This window comes from Solanum verrucosum, unplaced genomic scaffold (assembly GCF_900185275.1).
Source record: "Solanum verrucosum unplaced genomic scaffold, falcon-dt-bn FXZP01000253.1, whole genome shotgun sequence".
NCBI classification, from domain to species: domain Eukaryota; kingdom Viridiplantae; phylum Streptophyta; class Magnoliopsida; order Solanales; family Solanaceae; genus Solanum; species Solanum verrucosum.
Window position 1 is genome coordinate 3,254,129 of NW_026019984.1, and position 19,198 is coordinate 3,273,326.

Below are 19,198 nucleotides of genomic sequence, written 5' to 3' on the forward strand. Positions count from 1 at the left end.
AATCAAATCTTCTTCATTTTTTTTTTATTTTAGTTTATTTCGGGAAAAAAATTCACTTTAACTATATTTATCAAGTTTATAATTTTGATTCACATTCACTATCTTATTTTGAGGCAAACCTGGAGGTGAAGATTGATACACAAGATATATCCTAGGAGATGGAGAAATTTGATTGATGTCACACATTGTAATAGAGGTAGGGGTGTTCACGGGTTGGTTTGGATCGGTTATTGGTTAAAACCAAAACCAAATCAAACCAAATATAATATACATTTATCGGTTTGGTGATTATCGGTTTCGGTTTGGTTTGGTTCGGTTATTCGGTTATTAACCATACACAAAAATAAAAAAAACAATTCATTTAAAATGTGAAAAAAGTGACAACAATCCATTCAAAACGAAAAATAGTTAGAATGACTTAAATTACTGAACTTTCGATCACTAAAGTTACTATCAATAAAGCTTTAAAATTCACTATATTGGCCTAGAAGGAAGAGACAATAACATTTTCAGTCTCACAAAGAATTGTCATAGACACTCATATACATGAAATCAATAAGATAAATGTTTCATCTTGGACATTTTTCCTTTCAATAAGTAAATTATAAAGAAATTTTAATGAAAATATGTATAAGATCTTTAAAATTGTTTATAAAAACAATATATTAAGTATGTATATTAATAAAATATATGTATATAATTTATCGGTTCGGTTATTTCTTCGGGTTTTTTTTAATAAAACCATAACCAAACCAAATACTATCGGTTTTCAAAAATCTAAAACCAAACCAAATCCAAATAAAATCAATTTTATTTTATCGATTTGGTTTGGTTTTTCGGTTTGGATCGGTTTTTATCCAAACCGTAAACACCCATTTAACTTTTCAATATCAACATTAATACATACTACAACACAACCAAATTAAATTAGGCCCAAATTCCAATCAGAAATCCCAAATTAGGCCCACAGTAACTCGTCTCTCAACTCTCATCTTTCATCTCTCAGTCGTCTCAGTTACGCTGCAGCTCGTCCGTCGTCTCTTAATTCTCAGGCCAGCCGCTGCTCAGTCCTCGCAGATCGCAGTCGCAACCGCAAGCCGCTTGGCCACTGTTCAGTGAGGTAAGGTTCCTACGGTGGCCCTCTAGATCGACGGTGAGGTTTCGCCGTTCCGGTAATGTTCCGACGACTTTCAATTCCCTTTACGTACTATTATTATCTGTATCTGTTTTTGTAATTTGATTGGAGTTAGGTTTGTTGTAATTCATAGGGTAAAGTTTAAATTGAGTGAAGAATTTTTGGGGGAAAAAATGGATAAGGAGAAAGTGGAGCAATTGAAGATTCAAACACAGCAATGGTTAAATGAAGCTGAAGAATTCATCAATCATATACCTCCTGTTCAACTGTATACTGCTGTTGGAGTTGTATTATTCACTCTCATTTTGTTGTTAATCAGTAAGCTCTTAAAACTTACTTCCCTTAGGGTTAGAGATTTCATTTGGTTTCTCAATTCTCATGGGTTTGTGTCGAATTTGTTTGAATTTTCGCATTTCTGAATGTGTTGCTAATCCGGGGTGCAGGGCGGGGTGGCAAGGAGGGACTTACAGTTAGGATTTTCTTTTTCTTCTTTTCTCCCCATTAATGCCACACATTTTTGTAATTTCTATATCACCCTTTTGTCACTATGATGATCCTCAGTGAATGATTTCATGTATTAGGTTTTAGATTGTTTTTTTATTCTCTTTGGAGGCTGAAATTTGAAGAATTTCCTTTTGTCTACCTCTTTGCCTGCAGTTCGCTTGTTCAAGCGTGCAACATCTAACACCATTGTACTCACTGGGCTTAGTGGAAGCGGCAAAACATATCTTTTTTACCAGGTAACTCTTTGACATGCGACCTGTATAATCTTTTCAAAGTTTGATTGTTCTGATCTTGATGTGCTGGCATATACCAGCTTAGAGATGGTTCAGCCCATCAGGGTACCGTGACGTCAATGGAACCAAATGAAGGCAGTTTTATACTACACTCTGAGGAAGACAAGGTAATGAACATTGTCTTCTCTTGTTTCCCCTTTTCTGCCCTACCATTTTGCATTCATCCTTGTGATCTATACCTTTAGAAGGGAAAGATAGATCTTATTAATTGCTGATGGACTATCAGTTTTTTCTTTGGTAATTGATTTACTGAATTCCTTTATCTGGGAATGGAATTTCACATTACATACGACTTGTTTTGGTTTTTTCTGCAGAAAGGAAAATTGAAGCCTGTTCACGTTGTTGATGTCCCTGGGCATTCTCGTCTGAGGCCGAAACTAGATGAGTTCCTGCCTCAAGCAGCTGGCGTTGTGTTTGTGGTGGATTCCGTGGAATTTTTACCAAACTGCCGTCCTGCTTCAGAGTACTGATCATTTGTTGTTGCTTATACTTTACATTGGCAGTTGTTAATTTGCATTGGATACCTGACAACTGAATTTTACATCGTATAATCCCTCTTGCATGAAGGTACTTGTATGAGATCTTGACGAAGGCAAGTGTGGTCAAGAAAAAAGTTCCAGTACTCCTCCTTTGCAACAAGGTTGACAAAGTAACTGCACATACAGCAGAATTCATCAGAAAACAGCTGGAGAAAGAAATGTAAGAGTACGCTATGCATTTATTTATTTATTTTGGAGCAAGCACCAAATTGCCTTTTGTATACATACATATATATTATGCGTGTGTAAACATAACTCTGATCTGAACACATAAAAAGGCAGAACTGCCTTCTGAAGAGTTGAAATTTACCTCTCCACGATGGAATACTGTGTTGCATGCTTTATTCTCCTTTTGGTAATGAACAACAATACCCTTTATAAATTGTTGGTAATATCATTAATTCAGCAACAAGCTCACGCCTAGAAAACCTTCCCAAACATGAAATCTTGTTGCCTGCTTTATTTGCTAAGATACTTGGAGGCTCACTGAATCATAACCACTACAAAAACTTAAAAACTGAAGTGCTATCTCTTGTGTTCTGCTTTATAACTAGTTTGTTTTGTTATTGATCCAGTGACAAGCTTCGTACATCAAGAACTGCCGTATCTGATGCAGATATCTCTAATGAATATACGCTTGGTGTACCTGGAGAACCATTTGCTTTTTCTCAATGCCATAACAGAGTAATTGTTGCTGAAGCTTCTGGTCTGACCGGTGAAATTTCTCAGCTGGAGAAGTTCATTAGGGAGAATGTGAAACCTTGATTATGGTATTCAAGCAAACAGGGTCCCCTTTTAGTTTCTTTTCTTCTCTTTTATTTTTGGTCCAGGAAGCTGAAAATACTATCGGAAAGACGGAGAAAAAACATCAACTTGGAAAACATATTCAAAGTAGGGATAGGAATTTGAAGAGTTTTCTTTATGTTCTATTGGCAATCCCCACCTAAACATTATGCTTGTTGTGCCTAGTATATCTTGTCATTGGATTTGATTACTTCCCTTTATTTTTGTGCTGGCTGCTTTTCATGGCAAAGGACTTTACTGTGCATAATTTTTCTCCATTGAACTCCTTTTCCCCTCCATGTGTTGCTAGCCACATTGAAGAGGTTCTTTCTGATTTTGAACTACTGGAAATGTCAAATAGCATTTTTTTTTTTTAAAAAAAATACCAAGAAATGCTCTAACACTATTGACATACGGTTCAAAACTCGGTGGATAATGAGTTTCATAGAGTGCATCACTTCTGCCAAGATTTGCATGCTTCATCGTTATATTGATGAGTGACTTGTGAAGACAATATTTGTTGACAATTGAACACTTCTATTATTGTTATTGTTGTAGGATTCTTTGTTTGTTTCTATTGGGTACTTATTTATCTCTGTAGTGAACTACAATATTTAGTGTTGTATTCTATATTTTCCACTTGGTATTCAGTTCTTGTTTTAGGGTCTCAGCTATTCCAATCGTGCACTGTAATGCCTATTAAAGAGAGAAACAACTCCCCATCAAAATTTCATTCATTTTCAAGGCTTGAAAATGTGTCTATTTGTTTGACTTTATATAAATTTAAGTGCTTACTTGTGCATGTTATGTTTTATGCCTTTTTAATATTTGCAAAAGTGGTTTCCAACACTTGAATATATCTACAATTCCAGGATATTTTCTCCTTGGAATCAACTTTATTGGTTAGAAAAACAAGAGCTGAGAATAGTAGACGATATGAAGGAAGTTACGCAAGGAGATTCAAGTACAAAACGACAATTACATACGAGGTTTGGAGAGGGTGGTGTATATGCAACCTTAATCATACTTGTGAGGTTGTTTTCAATAAACCATCGTAGAACATATCAAAAATTAAAATGATATATACAAAGGAGATTCAAGAATGTGGGAATAAAATCTTTTTCCATTTCTGTTGATGATGCTGAAGCGGATTTTACTTCAACGAGTAATTATACAAGAGAGTAAGACAGCAACAACAACATCAACATTTCAAAGCAGACTCAAATAACTGGTTCTGCAAGTAAAGGAAGAGAGGAGCAATTGCCATTTTCTTTCTAGTTTCGTTTGGTTTCGAGGATATAACAGGGAAAAAAATTATATACATACATGATGATATCGAACCCGGGATGAGGGGTAAAAAGTATAAATAGAATAGCTTGTGCTGCTCAGCTCATTTATCTGAGCAACACTAAGAATTTAAAAGAAAAAAAAAGACATTTGGTTTAAGAATTTCTAGTGTATAATAATGTTTTTTTGACTTGTTTAATGGTATTTGAACTCATTGTTTGTCTCCAGATAGCTTTCTAATCATCCATTTGAACAATCTTGCTAACCAATACTTCAATGCTATCACCAAGGCAAACATACCATAGCAAGGGAGATGAACCACACCAACCATCAAGTACCTACAATTACACATTTGGCAAAGAGCATGAAGCATAACGATAAGTGTATGAATAACTCTAGAGATATACTAAGGCCTCGTTTATTTGCACTTAATGAAAGGTTTTAATCTTATTAATCATACGGATCTCAGTCATTAAGTCCATTTGTGTTTTAGGTCTGAATCATAATCATTCAGATATTTAACCATTACAACCACTTAATGTGTGTTGAATAGATCTGTAACAAAGTTTTTGTACATTCAAGGATTTTTACAAAAATGACAGTTCACCAATTCTATTCATTCACCACAATCGCTGTCGCCGCCTACCATTAGCAACTACTAACTGTCCACCACCCACAACTACCGTTACTGTCAATCATTACAATCGGTCATCACCACTACTAGCCACCATTCACAATCATCACCACCAACTACCATTACCACAACAACCATCAATCACTACCGACAATCAACATCATCAGTCATCAATATATATCTCCAACCAACACAATTAGCAATTACTAATTCCATAGGGTAGCTGCAACCTCCCACCAACACAGTTACCGGGCTGCCTACCAAGGTTTGGACAAATGGGAGGAAATCATCTAGTGGTTTTGTCCCACTTCATTGACCACCAGGCTACACCCTTGGGTGCATACTCGTTTCTATGCACCATCAATGGCTATTTTTGCAATAACTAAAAGCATAAGAATCTGGACATCTAACTAGTTGATAGAAGACATTTCAGTAGATGTAAATTTTGTATATACGAGAACAATTGGACACGTACACTAAGGGAGCGTATTTGTATGAAATATCCAGGAAGGGATAAGGCCACCTGTTGCAACAAGAGTTAACTCTTATTAGTAACAGCATAAGCCTAGATGACTCTTACTTTCTGAAAAAACGATGACGAAAAGCATGGCATAAGCAAACATACCACTTTGAGACACACATATGGACGAGCCACTGGAATGAGACAAATGTGCACGTATAAAGAACAAAATATGCAAATCTGAAGAAAGGGAGCCGCTGGAAGGAAGCAAGAAAGTATGTTAGCCACAGTTTGGGCATGGGATACGTTTATAGCTTAAACCAGTTGTGAATGCAAACTTACTAGAGAATTCAGAATCACATCGCCAAGCAGGGTAATAGCATTGATAGAATGCATACCAATAACTAGCTGCATAGATCGGAAGAAAATCAACTTGTGATTAAAACATGTTAAACATCATTTAAACTATGTGCAAAGCAGAAATAAATACTAATCATGGTCTCTACACGTATGTGCGGATGTCACTGCTCAACTGTTCACTAGATTAGAGAAGCCTTTCCATGTCGACAAGTTACACAATTAATGATGAAGGAATCCAGGTAAAATTGTTCTTTTCAATCATCGTGTGCAGTGGAAGTATCGATACAAGAACAGTGCAGTGAATTTTTCATGTAAATTATAGATCTGGTAGATTATACATCTTTTGCCTTAATTTCAGAACTGCGGCACAGTTAATAGTAGCAAATGCATAGGTAAGCACTGGTGAAGTTGAAGTACTGCCATCTTCTAAGAGCATTTAGCCGTATTACAACCGTGAACTTTCTGCTGTTCAAGTTTTCAGTATCCATGCATATTGAAATATGTCAGAAACTAAAGCAAAGGCGAGGAGGGTGAGAACAATCACACAATCAAGAAAGGAAAAGTGATACTTGATTGTAAAAGAAATTGCCAAATTTTAAACCAGAGGTGAGTCGTTAATGACCCCAAAATTGAAACAGTTGAGTAGCAAAGCATAACTGAACAACACTCTGGACTTAGCACTACAGTGCATGACCAGGCTGTATTGCATAATAAATATTCCCTCCGTTTCAATTTGTTTGTCTGATTTTGACTTGGCATGGAGTTTAAGAAAGTAAAGAAGACTTTTGAATCTTGTGGTCTTAAACTAAACTAAAGATATGTACAATGTACCAAAATACCTTTTAATCTTGTGGTCTTAAACATGACATGTGGAAAGTTGGAATCAAAGAGTTGCCAAAAAAGGAAAGAGACATTCTTTTTTAAATAGACAAAAGAGAAGTAAGATAAACAAATTATAACAGAGGGAGTACACACAAGCCACAAATTGAAGCAAAATGTAAAAGGGAAATAGAATCAAGCCAGTTGACTATAATGACATAAGACTCAACTAAGGAAACTACAGTTCTTAAAACTTACAAATTGCAATCCGGAACCACTGGGCAAGAAAAACGGGTAGATAAGAAGCCAATAAACGCAATCCGTAAGCACCACGGCACCAGCACAGACCTAAAAGTTTTGAACAAAATCAAAATAAAAGGAAATCAGCCAAGTTAATGTCCTTGAACCTCTTTGAAGGGCACAGCTTCCCTTCCAGATAGCAACTTAAACTAGTAAAAAGAGGATCATAACGAGACATGAGAAGTGATGTAAAAACGACTCATAAAACCGGATCAACCAGTAACAAATACAAAGTTGCATTTCTGCTAGAGGCCTAACACATGTTAATATAGTTAATTAGATTGAAAAATATTAAATTCAATATCTATAACAAATGAGGAAATAGCCATAATAGGTTACATATGCCATAAATGACTATAAGGAAAGAAAGAAATGAAAAATAAAACTAAATATTCTGTTTTACTCCATAATCAGAAAAATATAAAAATAAATGCGAGGTGAATCTTGAGAGAACATGCCTGAAAAATTATCTGAAAGACATAGCCCAAATAACCTGCCGGTTCTCTAACATCAGTTTCCTCAATGGAACTCAAATCCTTGGATACGCCAGGTAAACTTGCATTCTTCTCAAGAGTTGGAGAATCGTTTCTCTCTTCATCAATACAACAAACTTTTGCACAAGTAACACCCTTTCGATATTGGATACAGCCATAGATGGAGAGTGAAGACCCTAGCTACAGAGTTTTGTTGAGAACATAACCAAGTTAAAGAAACAAGGGAAATTTGAAACTAAATACGCAAGGAGTAGAGATGATAATGTTGTAATGAGAGAATATTCCCAGAGCTATTTAGCATGGGGGATAGTTACTATGCTTTGGATGAGGAAAAAACATTTTCATTTTGTATATGTATCTATATGAAAAATAACAAATAGAGGGCAGATCTCAAGACATTCACATCCTCCAGATCATATGTTGAAATGAATGGTAAACATGGTTTAATTGCTGAGTAACCTACCCCAAAATAGATAGTGACCAAAGAGAATGTCCACCTGTCCAGCACAAAAAGATTAATCAAAAGCAAAACATAAGACTAAGTATCATGCTATGAGCAAGTAAAATCGTATATGAACGTGTAAAACTGAAATTCATTAAACACAATTCTCTTAAATTTTGAAAGCTTCAAGAGATAATTAGGCTTCTAGTATAGCTCTATCAATATCAAGGGGAAACTTGATCGATAAGACATCCTTTAGAAGCTAAGGATTTTAACTAATCATGAATGAGCATCAAATAATAAAAGACAACTAAAAAGATAGCAATGGCATGACCATTGAAGTGGACATTTCCAGCACACATTTATTCTGATTTTTAAGATAAACCTTAACTTGATCAGGGATTGAGTGGTACTCCATTAGGAAAGGATTACCCACAGAATCCAAAGATATTAGCAAAGATACCAGTTAGCAAGAGCACCCAAAACAGAATCAAGCCTAGAAGAAATATGGAGGAAGTAATAAGGAGATGTCCTTACTGAGTATAGAAAAAGAATATATCTGTACTATTCAAATAAGCATCTGAGGAGAGCATTGATAGAAGAAAAGTGAAAGCAATTAGCCTGTAAGCAAGCAGCCAAGCAGGATGGATTGATTTGTGACATGTGGTCCAAGCTTCGTCTTTGTACAAGAACCCAACCTTTTTTTTCTTACTATCTCTTTCCTGGATTCCCAACTTTGGCGAACCTTCATACTTCCATATTATGAGTGCTGCAATTCCTACAAGTACGAGGACCCCCAAACCCAAGAATAAGAAATTCCAGGTCAACCAATAACTTGCGGTGGCTGTTCTCATGACTGGCCGCCAAGTATGTTTAGAACATCCTGTTAAGAAGGCTCATTGTAAGTATTAATCGTTCAAAGCTTGAGTTTATATTTCTTTTATCTGAAAGGTGGAACTACCTACAACTATAGCAAGAATTCAAGAACTTTAGACTCTACGTGATATCTCAAATTGAAGAAATGGAATTTTTTATGGAAGATTACTTTTTCCTTTTCCATATCCTGCAGAACTAGAAGAAAAAATTGATCACCAACCACTTTTAAAGGCTCCGGAGTCAAAACAGTCTAAGCTTTAGTATAAAGTGAAATCTACCAGAAGTTCGTTACGAACTTGGGAATGATTTTGGTTATAACTCACTATGATATCCTCAATGCCAGAGCCAAAAATACTATATATACAAGGGAATTCAATAAAAATGCAAGAACATAACACAGGACTAGAAAGTATGACCTGAAACAGTTCTTGAACCAACTTAGCCACTAAACTAGAAGCTTCCTTATGTTAAGTGGATTCAACAGCACAGCGTATATCTTTTTGAGACTAAACAACACACACATTATACACAAAAAGGTTTAGTTTTATCCTATTTTTACAGTATAATTTTCCAACAAATTGAACCCTCGTCATTACATGTACCTGCACCCCTGATATCCATAATGTACTGAGCTAAAACGAAAATTCAAGATGCAGATTGCAGGACCCTAGAACAGAATAAGAAACACTCAAAAAAGCAAGGATGGCAGTTCCTTAACACAGATTGTAGGCCAGATTGCTATATTATCATAAAAAGGACATTAACACTGTTAAAAACAAACCAGAAAACGATATCAAGAGCGGAAACAAGATAAGCATGGAAAAATACATTGTCACCGCGTAGGTGTCAGGTTAAGAGTAGGAGGGAGAGTTTTGAATTCAAGAAAAGCATTGCCCAATACGCTACTGATGGGGTTTGAAACTTACACCTCAACCGTGGAAGGCAGAGAGCGAGCTCACTGGGTGAGCTAGCCTTCAACCCCATCTGCCCTTCTCCATATAAAAATCTTTACATTTTGGAAACTTATTTTTCTTTACAACTTCTAAATATTAATTCAAATTTCATTAAACTATTCTCAAACTTATTTTTGATAAGATGTAACAATATCAAATTAACTTTTCAATCATTACTTTGTTGAAATCTTTTACTAGGTAAGTTTTATGTCATCATTTTGATTATCATTATTGGTTTATTTATCTTATCAAGCTAAATCTCTATCGGAGTGGTAGGTCGAGGCCAACTTTTCACAGCCTCTATCTACTGAAAATCCATTATGATGCATGCCTTCACTAGACACCACACAATCCGTAGACACTCATACTACCATATAAAAGTTTGGTTCAAAAGTCAATTTATACATGCATCTACGGGTACTTTTGGCAAATTTGGATTCCGAGTTTGTGGGCCAATACAAATACTTTTAACATAAACCTTAAAAGATACTTCAAAAGGAAATTTTGAATAAACTCACATAACCACCAACTCAAAATTGACAACAATATTTTAAATGTTGTGTCAATTCTGAGAATATTCTCCTTGACTCTCATAACAACAACAACATACCCCGCGTAACCCCACACACACATGGGGTTGGGTCGGGAGGATAGAATGTACGCCGACCTTAATCCCATAAAGCTATACTCCTTTCTATAGGTAAATAAATACATAGGCACAAAGCAAACACACAATTGACTATTTACACAAACATTAGACGAGAAAACAAAACATACCCAGAAAAAATCTAGATGAATCAATCAAAAAAATCTAATCTTTTTTTCAATTTTTTTTCTGAGCTGCACCTAAGAGGCGTCTAGGATCAAAAAGAGGTGAAACCCAGAAATCAAAATTGTTGGTATAACAAGAACCCCCACACAAAAAAGAATTAATTTTAAGACCTAACACAACAAAAAAAAAAAGATTTATTTCCTCTGTTTTTCTGTTCAAATTACTAGGAAAAGAAAAAAGGGAACAAGAGAAACAAGAAGAATCATCTAGCTTTAAGGTAATTCACATTGTACCTTATTGGCCTGAAGATGGGGGAAAATGGTTTGATTAAATGAAAGGGATTTGTTTCCATCTTGGTTCCCCCCCTTTGTTGCACCAAAGGCCCTTCCTTGTTTCTCTTATGTGTTTGTTCTACATGAGTGAAAGACCTTTTTTTTCTCTAAACCATTCAACTATGCATAAGTAGAGATATTAGTCAAGTAATTTGACTAAGATGGGAATTGGATGTTGGTTGAGGGAATGATTGTAATCTCGGGATAAATTGTTGGATTATTTTATGTGGGATAATAATAGCGAGAAAGATATGATTGAAATTGAAAGTAAAGATTTATGTCAATTTAAACCAAATACATATATTTTATAGAGAAATTTTTTGGATTAGCTATAGTTTAGAGCATAGCTATAAAATGCAGCTACACTTGTTGAATCGGGTGGAAGAGTTGTATCATTTTGGTATAAGCGAAAGAGTTGTATTCAAGGGATGGGTATTAGTTATATCGCCACCCACGGGTATCAGCTGAAAATGCATATCTATTATATTAGTTGAAAACACACGCATATTATATTAGCTGAAAACACATGAACGAGTTGTATCAGTGTGTGTTGCTACCAAATCCCGAAATATAGCTACATTTCTTAACCTTTTGAAACTATAGTCATTTATAGTCCTACCATTATTTAATTTTATGTATTACAAACTCACGTCGCGTATTATGAATTTCTTTTATCATGGTGATAGTTGTGTGTCAATTGATGCACACCTCGATTAACAAATAACAAGAAACCATTTACCATTTTTATTTTTGCTGAAATTTCAATCATAATCTCTCATGAGAATCATTGATTTCATTCATAGATTATACACTATACAGATAAATATCAAAATAAACAGGAAAAAAAATTAAATAAGACTTCCTATTTTGGTTACATTATTTCCTATTTTCACCTTCATTTCCTTTCAACTTATTTACTCATCATCACTGAACTCCTTTACTATTAAGTCAACTGGTAATAATCCTTTAGGAACTGTCGACTCCAATGCTTCAAATGAGTTGTTAATGTAATATTTATCTTCATGATCATCATCACTGATCTCATCGTCACTGTCATTGTCATCATCGGAACTGCCTCTCCACATCAGTCCTGACTGTTCAGGGGAACGTTTATTGGATAAAACCAGAGCGGGATATGTGTGCTCTATGGCCTGGGAAATGCTAGCGAATTCCTCCACCTTGTTCAAGAGATCATCAGGTTTTAGATCAATGTCGTCTAGCAATAATGCCTTGCCTGAATCAATAGCATTCTTCCACAGGGACATCATTTTAGGGCTTGTGCTCCGTGTTCTAGAGTGTGCGTTGGAACAACCTTTGGCAGTGTCTGCATTTCAGATTAAAACAAAAACATATAAATACTATAGCTTGTCGAATTGGTTTAGCCTGCAAGAAAGCGGATGGTCTAAAGTTCGATAAATTTGAAAGTAATATAAGCAAGTATAGTATATCTATTGAAACATGGACATTTAGTTGCACAAAGGGCAACTTTAGGCAATATGGACAGAAGTGATCATTAGATCCCATGGCCAAAACCTGGCAGCATCTCATATCTTTTTCTTTTTGTTTTGCAACTCTTGATGAGACACAACAAAAATAGGCAAAAGAAATATAATCACATTCCGCATTTGAGATGTATGACATGTACAATGTCTGTTGTCCCAAATGTGATTAAACAACTATCAGCGCACGGCAAGTTGCTCAGGTTGCATGCATAAGTTAACTCAAAGTAAGCACACATGTTTCGCACAAGCAAAAGTCCACATAACTCAATCCTTTTCTCCCTTTTACAGAGCTAGAGAGGGCCAAATTCCTATTTGTTTCCCATCTAAGACAGCAAGAAGTAGTGAAAAGGCAAGAAACAAAGTTACTGCAAGAAAAAATTGAAGTGGCCTAGTAGACCGACCTCCTGGATTTGCCAGTATTTCATGCATACCTGAGCGTCCTGAAGTATTTATTTCATCTGCAACAGCATCCATTCTGGAGGACACAACCGGAGGGGCATTTCCATACATAGGTTTCCAGTCTTTTCCTCTCCACATCAATATCTGTTCATCATCGAATGACAATAACACACAAGGGACCAATTCCTGTCATTGAAACAATAAATTAGCATAGACCTTGTGTAACTAAAGAACATATTTGGAACTTAAACAAAGAAAGAGCAGAAGTATATAAGAGGAGTTGAACAGTTCAAGTATGCCCAAGATTAATAGATACTTATCTCTCTTCAAGAATGTGGATATCAAACATGATTTTTTGTTATGCTTCGAGACAAGAAAGTCGCTAATCTCTAATTTACAAGAAAATGCTCATCTTAATCAGAATATTGAGAGGCTACAAGGTGTTGTGTGATTGGCGGCTACATGTTTCTGAACTGGAAGTCATGCCCAAACACAGCGCAAGCTCCTATCCAACTAATCTTGCTACTTGTCTTGGCAATATAATTAATTAATTATGAAACCTCTGAAGGGTTGTTAAAGTAGTGCAACAATGTGTAAGAGAGATCTCAAGGAGATTTTTTACTGATTCATTGCTCAAGATGCATATACTGAGACCTAATTGACAGAAGCCAAAGTTATGCAGGGAACTAAACGGCAATATAAGAATAAAGCAATTGTTATAATTAAAGAATAAGAAGAACAATAAGTAAAACCTTTAACTTAGCTCCTAGCTTCTTATAATCACTTGCATGCATACCCCGGCAATCAATCTTCACCAGTGGACAAGCTTCAAAGGCACTTCTCACATCTCTCACTAGCGTAAGGTAGACTCCATTTTTCGCTGCAGAGGAAGATACCCAAGTTCTTCAAAACTAATGAGAACACAAGAAAGAGCAATTGGAGTTTAATGTTCTACATCTATACAAAGGTGAAAACGTTACCACTAGCTGGAAAGCACAGAAACAGATGATAACCACAGACAATGCACATGAAGACGGTTTAAAAAGAAAAATAGAAAAGAGAAACTGCACATTGAACATTCCTAGTTAAACAGACAGGTCACAGACGAAATTGGAGGACCTTGTGTTTTACTTTGTTTATATCACAAAAACATGTATCATTTAGATTTTAAAAATCCACCAACAGAGTCTTTCTACTTTTTAGGTTCTCAGATTGGAAAATAAGAAATAGTTTCGGCATATATTCAATTGCTGAAAAAACAAAAGCTTTACAAAACTCTCTCCAGCAACCACAATTAGCTAGTAGTCAAGAACTGAGAAGCAAAAGGAGCTGGATAAAGATGTTTCAACATGTTCAGATGTTCTGCCACCAGTTGCGTGTGACCAAAAATATTGCACGTATGTTACTGTCTATAACCTCATTTACATGCAATACCCGAATGAGAGACAGCTCAAATGTAAAATTAGCTAAAAGCATATAACAAGTACCCAATTTACAGATAGGGGGTAGCTTCTTTCCCTTGATTCGTAATTCATCAGCCTCTTCTTTGGTCAATCCTTCTGGTGCTTCCTGTATAAGTTTCGGGTAAACTGGTGTAGCTGGTTTCCATAACATCAGTGGGTACTTTGGACGTGTACGCTGGTCATAGTTCCTTCCCCGAAAGAGATAAACTACACCACCCACTCTATGTATGATCTTTCCGCCAGTCTTCTCCTAATAATTTTGAAAATGTAGATCAGTAGATGGCAAGCCATAAACTCTTTTAGAATATATAAAAAAAATTAATCAAAGAAAAAAAATACGGAACAATTCAACAAAGTTCAATCAATGGATAACCTCGAGGCATTGGCATAGGTTGTTCATATCAACAGTAGGGACTCCTAAGCATCGAACTTTACAAACAGGATTCCTCCTCCAGTGAGTATGTATTAACTCTAACATGTTATGTACCAATCCATCCCGACCTATGAAATTCAAAGCTTCAATTAAAAATTCAAAAGTGCAAGCTCCCAAGCTCAAAAGTTTGAGAGAAAAAACAAAGTACCAAATACATGGGAAAATGGAGAAAATTTGTTCTGAACTCCTAAGCTAAAACAAGATGACATCAACAATAAATAATCAACTCACCAGAAGCCCCTTCCCTCCTCCCCCTAAGACCCGCCAAAAGAGGGGGGGGAAACACTTTGCCTAATTCTATTTTTTATTTCACCAAAATTGGCTCAACGTTCCACAGTACACATAAGCAAGATTGAAGCTTTGACAGTTTTGAGTTAGTTTTGCAACAGCATTCAATCAATTATCTACTATGTCACAATCCCAAATCAATTTTGAGTCGGTTATGCAAGTAAACCACTAATTTGCCGTAGGTACTCCAGTCCTTGTAAGGCAGAGGGAATAGAGGACATGCAATATTTTTTTTTATTTTTTTTTACCGTGGTTTCCGGGCGTCGCTTTGCGAACCCGACTAGCTGTACCCACCGGGTCCCGCTGTTTCAAGGCGGGTCCACCACGGTTAGTTCCACGGGGCCCTGGAGACGCGGCCGGTTTGTAATGCCTCCAGTGGCCCTGCTGGGGCTCGAACCGGCGACCTGAAGGACTTTGTCCCAGGCCTTTACCAGCTGAGCTACCCCTCAGGGTTAGAGGACATGCAATAAATCGACATGAACGAGGCTAAAAGTTGCAATGAGTTAGCGTTATCAAGCTAGCACAATAACATGTCATTTGCTTGACAACATAAACAGAATCAATTCTAGCATAACACTCCACATTAATAATACTCACACAAATCACACGGAATTTGTGCATTATTTTATGCGAGATTAGAATGTAGAATAATTACACGTGTAATAGTAATAAATGGATGATAGTTTCTAAAAATAAGAAGTTCCTGTAAAACAGACAATCTTGGCATAACAATTCATGTACTATTACTCACTGCATAATATTCCTACATATTACTGACACATAATAATTACTAGTCTTGTGAACTAAACAATTGATTAGTAAAGAATCCCTATGTGATAATCTTAGAGGAACTAGTCTGTGAACTAAACAATTCATATATAGAGAGTCATTCAGCAACAAATACAGAAGCTAGTTCAACAACAACAACATAGCCAATGAAATCCCATGAGTGGGGTATGGAGAGGGTAGTGTGTACGCATACCTTACCATACCTTCGGAGGTAGAGAGCTTATTTTGTTTCTAATAGACCCTCGGCTCGACAACAAATATACAGTGTAATCCCACAAAGTGGGGTATAGGGAGGGGTACAGTGTACGCACACCTTACCCCTACCTTGGAAGGCATAGAGGTCGTTTAGACCCTCAGGACAAGGAAAAGAAACAAACCAAGCAGTAAAAAGAAAAAACAAATAACGGAAATGAAGGAGCCAAGGCAAAATACTATAGACAACCTCACAAATCATCCTGAACTGTAATTCAAATAAAACATAATACAATAATAGTAGTACAAAAAACAACCTATAGTAACCAAACTCAGTCTCAAACCACAAGAAACTACAAGAGTAATACTACAACTAATGATACGGAAGGATAAGCGAGACAACGCTTAACTATCTAACTAACCTTCTACCCTCGGCTCAAGTAAAACAAATACGGAAGCAAGTTTATTCCCTAAAATTCCAAAATAAACTTACCAATGTTAACTTGTCGATTACTAGCTATACAATCTTTCAAAAGCTCTTGAATTTCCATCTTTGTCAATGGGGGACCCAACACCTTCTTTGGCTTTCCTTCAAACATCCCCAGCTCATATGCCCTCAACATTTCATAACGCTTACCCCCATCATCATCACTCTCCATTTGAGGATACAATGGCTCAAAAAGCTTAATATTTCTCTTAGATTTCTTCATGGGTGCTTTCCCTGTCCACGGTCTAGGCATAGTAGGAGGAGCAAAAGGCAAAAAAGCCGGTTCACGAATAGCCAACGGTTTAGCTTTCGGAGTTTCAGAGTAACTGAACTGGAAATCAAAAGGGGCACCAGGGAGACGATATGAAACCCCGGAATCTTTAACGACGACGGAACGGTCGCCGTCTTCGGTGATGACTTGACCCGGTTTAACCGGTTTGTGGTATTTGGAGTTTTGGTGGTGGGTTTTGAAAGCTGGAACCGGGTTTTTTTCCGGTTTTGAGGAATTGGGTTTTGTTTTCTTTGGGTATTTGGGTATGGGGATGGGTGGTTGGGGTAGTGGGGTTGAGTTGGGGTTGTGGGTAGGGGGTGGGATAGTGGGGAGATTAGAGAAAAGATTGGGTTTTGGTAGTGACATTGCTAGAATTGTCATTGTTTGAGCAAAGAAAAAAGTTTTGTTGTTCAATGGAACAGGGAGTGGGGGTGGGTGGTGGTGAAGAAGATGAAGTAGCAAAGTGTTTTCTAGTTTTTTGTGTTGCAAGATGAGAGGGAAGGAAGATGATGAGCAAATCTTTTTGGGAGAGGAGATTTTTTGAGAAAAGAACAAAATGGTCCTCAAGGTATGGAGTTGTTTTACTTTGGTCCTTCATCCCCGTCATCCCACACTCCTACCTCATCTCGACTCTTCTAATATTTATGTAGATATTTTTTGGGATAATATTTTTTATTTACATATTGTACACAAGAATTCTAATGTCCAAAAGACGCAAGTAATTGAGATGGTTGTGTGCATATTAGCAGCGGTAGGATGTGGAACGAATGTATACGAGATAAGGTGAGAGTGGCGTTAATGATGGATAAGGTGAGGGAGGAGAGGTTGAATTGGTTGAAGCATGTGAAGAGAAGATACACATATACTTTAGTGAAGACATCTAATAGGTTGGCTATAGAGAATTTTAAGAAAGGTAGAGGTAGATCAAAAAGTATTGAATGAGATGATTGAAGAGGACATGACACACATATGACTTACTGGGGGACATGATTCTAGATGAGAGGATATTGGTGGTCGAGGATTGAGGTAGAAGTTTAGTAGATAGTCGAGCGTTATTTAATTATTTCCCTAATCAGTAGTATTATTAGTAAATTTTCTTCGATCTTACTATTACTTGTTGTATTTTAGGGAAAAATATGCAGAATAGCAAACATTTAGCCTATATTAGGTACTATAGCTACAGTTTAAGAAAACTGTAATTTTGTGGTTAAATTTTAAGAAAATTGTAATTTTTCGGCTATAGTTTCCCCAATTCTTGTTATTCACTTGATTTGTATAAATTCAGGTATAATTTGGTTCCTGGTTGTATAAATTCAGAATTTTGCATATGCTTACCCTAGCTATTTGTATACGATTCATGAAAAAATCATAATAAAATACCCTATTTGTATATTGGCAAGAGAAATATACAAACATAGTTCTAAAAAAATCTTAAATGTTTAAATACATAATTTGTATATACTTACCCTATTTGTATATTCGAAAATGAAATATACAAACTGCAACTTTCATAGCAAACGAAATTATAGTTATGGAGCGCAACTATCAAAACTATAACTATATAGCCTTATTATATCTAGGGGAAAAAGTCTGAAATATATCCGAACTTTGACCGAAATTGCAGTAACGACACCAAACTTTGGAAATGACCTTTTACCCCTACACTATTTAATAGTGTATTTTAAAGGCATATATATGTCCACGTGGACATCATAAATATTGCATAATTATAAATAATAACGTGTCCATGTGGGCACATATATACCTTTTAAATACACTATTAAATAGTGCAGGGGGTAAAAGGTCCTCCATAAAGTTTGATATCGTAACAACAATTTCGGCCAAAATTGAAGTATTTTTCAAACCCTTTTCCCTTATATCTATTATGTTTGTTATTTCTAAAATTTTCTCTATAATTTTTATGGGTGAAAATAGTTTTCACCTCGACTTTACTTTTAAAATCAAAGTTCCTCTCAACTTTGAACAATAATCAAACTCCCCCTTTATCCTAATTAAATCTTTAAAATGCCTATTATACTCTTTCATTATCAATATTTTTTACTTCTTTACAAATATGATATTTTCATTTATTGTTTTTGAACTCATAAATAAATTTTTCATAAAAACATAAACATTATCTTTTGGACGAGAAGAGTAAGAAGTACCAATTAAATATATAAGTTAATGATATTCTATAATGAAGTAAATTAGCATAATAAGGAAATTAATTTTATTAATAATAATTAAAACTATAATGTTTATTTATACAAGTGAAAATAACAGAGACTTACAAATATATTTTGATGAAGGAAATACAAATTAAATAATTTAATTAAGATCAATTTTAAAAAAATTATATTTATTTAGATTTTAAATTATTTTAAACTATAA

General features: G+C 35.6%; 3 protein-coding genes across 4 annotated transcripts; 1 reads left to right on the forward strand and 2 right to left on the reverse strand.

Moving 5' to 3' along the window:
- Window positions 1-924: 924 nt before the first annotated feature.
- On the forward strand, window positions 925-3,475 carry LOC125818218 (uncharacterized). The gene is made up of 7 exons (XM_049497765.1): window positions 925-1,172; window positions 1,269-1,453; window positions 1,793-1,875; window positions 1,953-2,039; window positions 2,247-2,395; window positions 2,500-2,631; window positions 3,047-3,475. The coding sequence occupies exons 2-7, from the start codon at window positions 1,309-1,311 to the stop codon at window positions 3,234-3,236; spliced, it is 786 nt and encodes a 261-aa protein (XP_049353722.1). The 5' UTR covers window positions 925-1,172; window positions 1,269-1,308; the 3' UTR covers window positions 3,237-3,475.
- Window positions 3,476-4,494: 1,019 nt separating this feature from the next.
- Window positions 4,495-11,098, reverse strand: LOC125818209 (uncharacterized). 2 transcript variants are annotated; one of them, XM_049497755.1, is made up of 9 exons: window positions 10,945-11,098; window positions 8,588-8,933; window positions 8,072-8,105; window positions 7,573-7,788; window positions 7,073-7,162; window positions 5,978-6,043; window positions 5,801-5,892; window positions 5,651-5,698; window positions 4,495-4,879 (listed from the first exon to the last, which is right to left on the reverse strand). In XM_049497755.1, the coding sequence occupies exons 2-9, from the start codon at window positions 8,902-8,904 to the stop codon at window positions 4,753-4,755; spliced, it is 990 nt and encodes a 329-aa protein (XP_049353712.1). In that variant the 5' UTR covers window positions 8,905-8,933; window positions 10,945-11,098; the 3' UTR covers window positions 4,495-4,752. The 2 variants fall into 2 exon arrangements, with proteins under 2 accessions (XP_049353712.1, XP_049353713.1); XM_049497756.1 differs by lacking the exon at window positions 10,945-11,098 and adding an exon at window positions 10,657-10,752 and having other exon boundaries at window positions 4,708-4,879.
- Window positions 11,099-11,793: 695 nt separating this feature from the next.
- LOC125818192 (CRS2-associated factor 2, chloroplastic) lies at window positions 11,794-17,218 on the reverse strand. Its single transcript, XM_049497731.1, has 6 exons — window positions 16,543-17,218; window positions 14,721-14,848; window positions 14,372-14,597; window positions 13,637-13,764; window positions 12,917-13,070; window positions 11,794-12,307 (listed from the first exon to the last, which is right to left on the reverse strand). Exons 1-6 carry the CDS (start codon window positions 17,186-17,188, stop codon window positions 11,898-11,900), a joined length of 1,692 nt encoding a protein of 563 aa, XP_049353688.1. The 5' UTR covers window positions 17,189-17,218; the 3' UTR covers window positions 11,794-11,897.
- Window positions 17,219-19,198: the final 1,980 nt, after the last annotated feature.

Coding starts and splice junctions, on each gene's coding strand:
- LOC125818218 (XM_049497765.1), top strand. CDS start 1,309: ATGGATAAGGAGAAAGTGGAGCAATTGAAGATTCAAACACAGCAATGG. Junction 1,454..1,792: donor TCTCATTTTGTTGTTAATCA/GTAAGCTCTTAA, acceptor CTTTGCCTGCAG/TTCGCTTGTTCAAGCGTGCA. Junction 2,632..3,046: donor AAACAGCTGGAGAAAGAAAT/GTAAGAGTACGC, acceptor TTATTGATCCAG/TGACAAGCTTCGTACATCAA.
- LOC125818192 (XM_049497731.1), bottom strand. CDS start 17,188: ATGACAATTCTAGCAATGTCACTACCAAAACCCAATCTTTTCTCTAAT. Junction 14,598..14,720: donor ACCTATGCCAATGCCTCGAG/GTTATCCATTGA, acceptor CAAAATTATTAG/GAGAAGACTGGCGGAAAGAT. Junction 12,308..12,916: donor AAATACTTCAGGACGCTCAG/GTATGCATGAAA, acceptor TCTGAAATGCAG/ACACTGCCAAAGGTTGTTCC.
- LOC125818209 (XM_049497755.1), bottom strand. CDS start 8,904: ATGAGAACAGCCACCGCAAGTTATTGGTTGACCTGGAATTTCTTATTC. Junction 7,789..8,071: donor TGGTCACTATCTATTTTGGG/GTAGGTTACTCA, acceptor AAAACTCTGTAG/CTAGGGTCTTCACTCTCCAT. Junction 5,699..5,800: donor CATATGTGTGTCTCAAAGTG/GTATGTTTGCTT, acceptor TTGTTGCAACAG/GTGGCCTTATCCCTTCCTGG.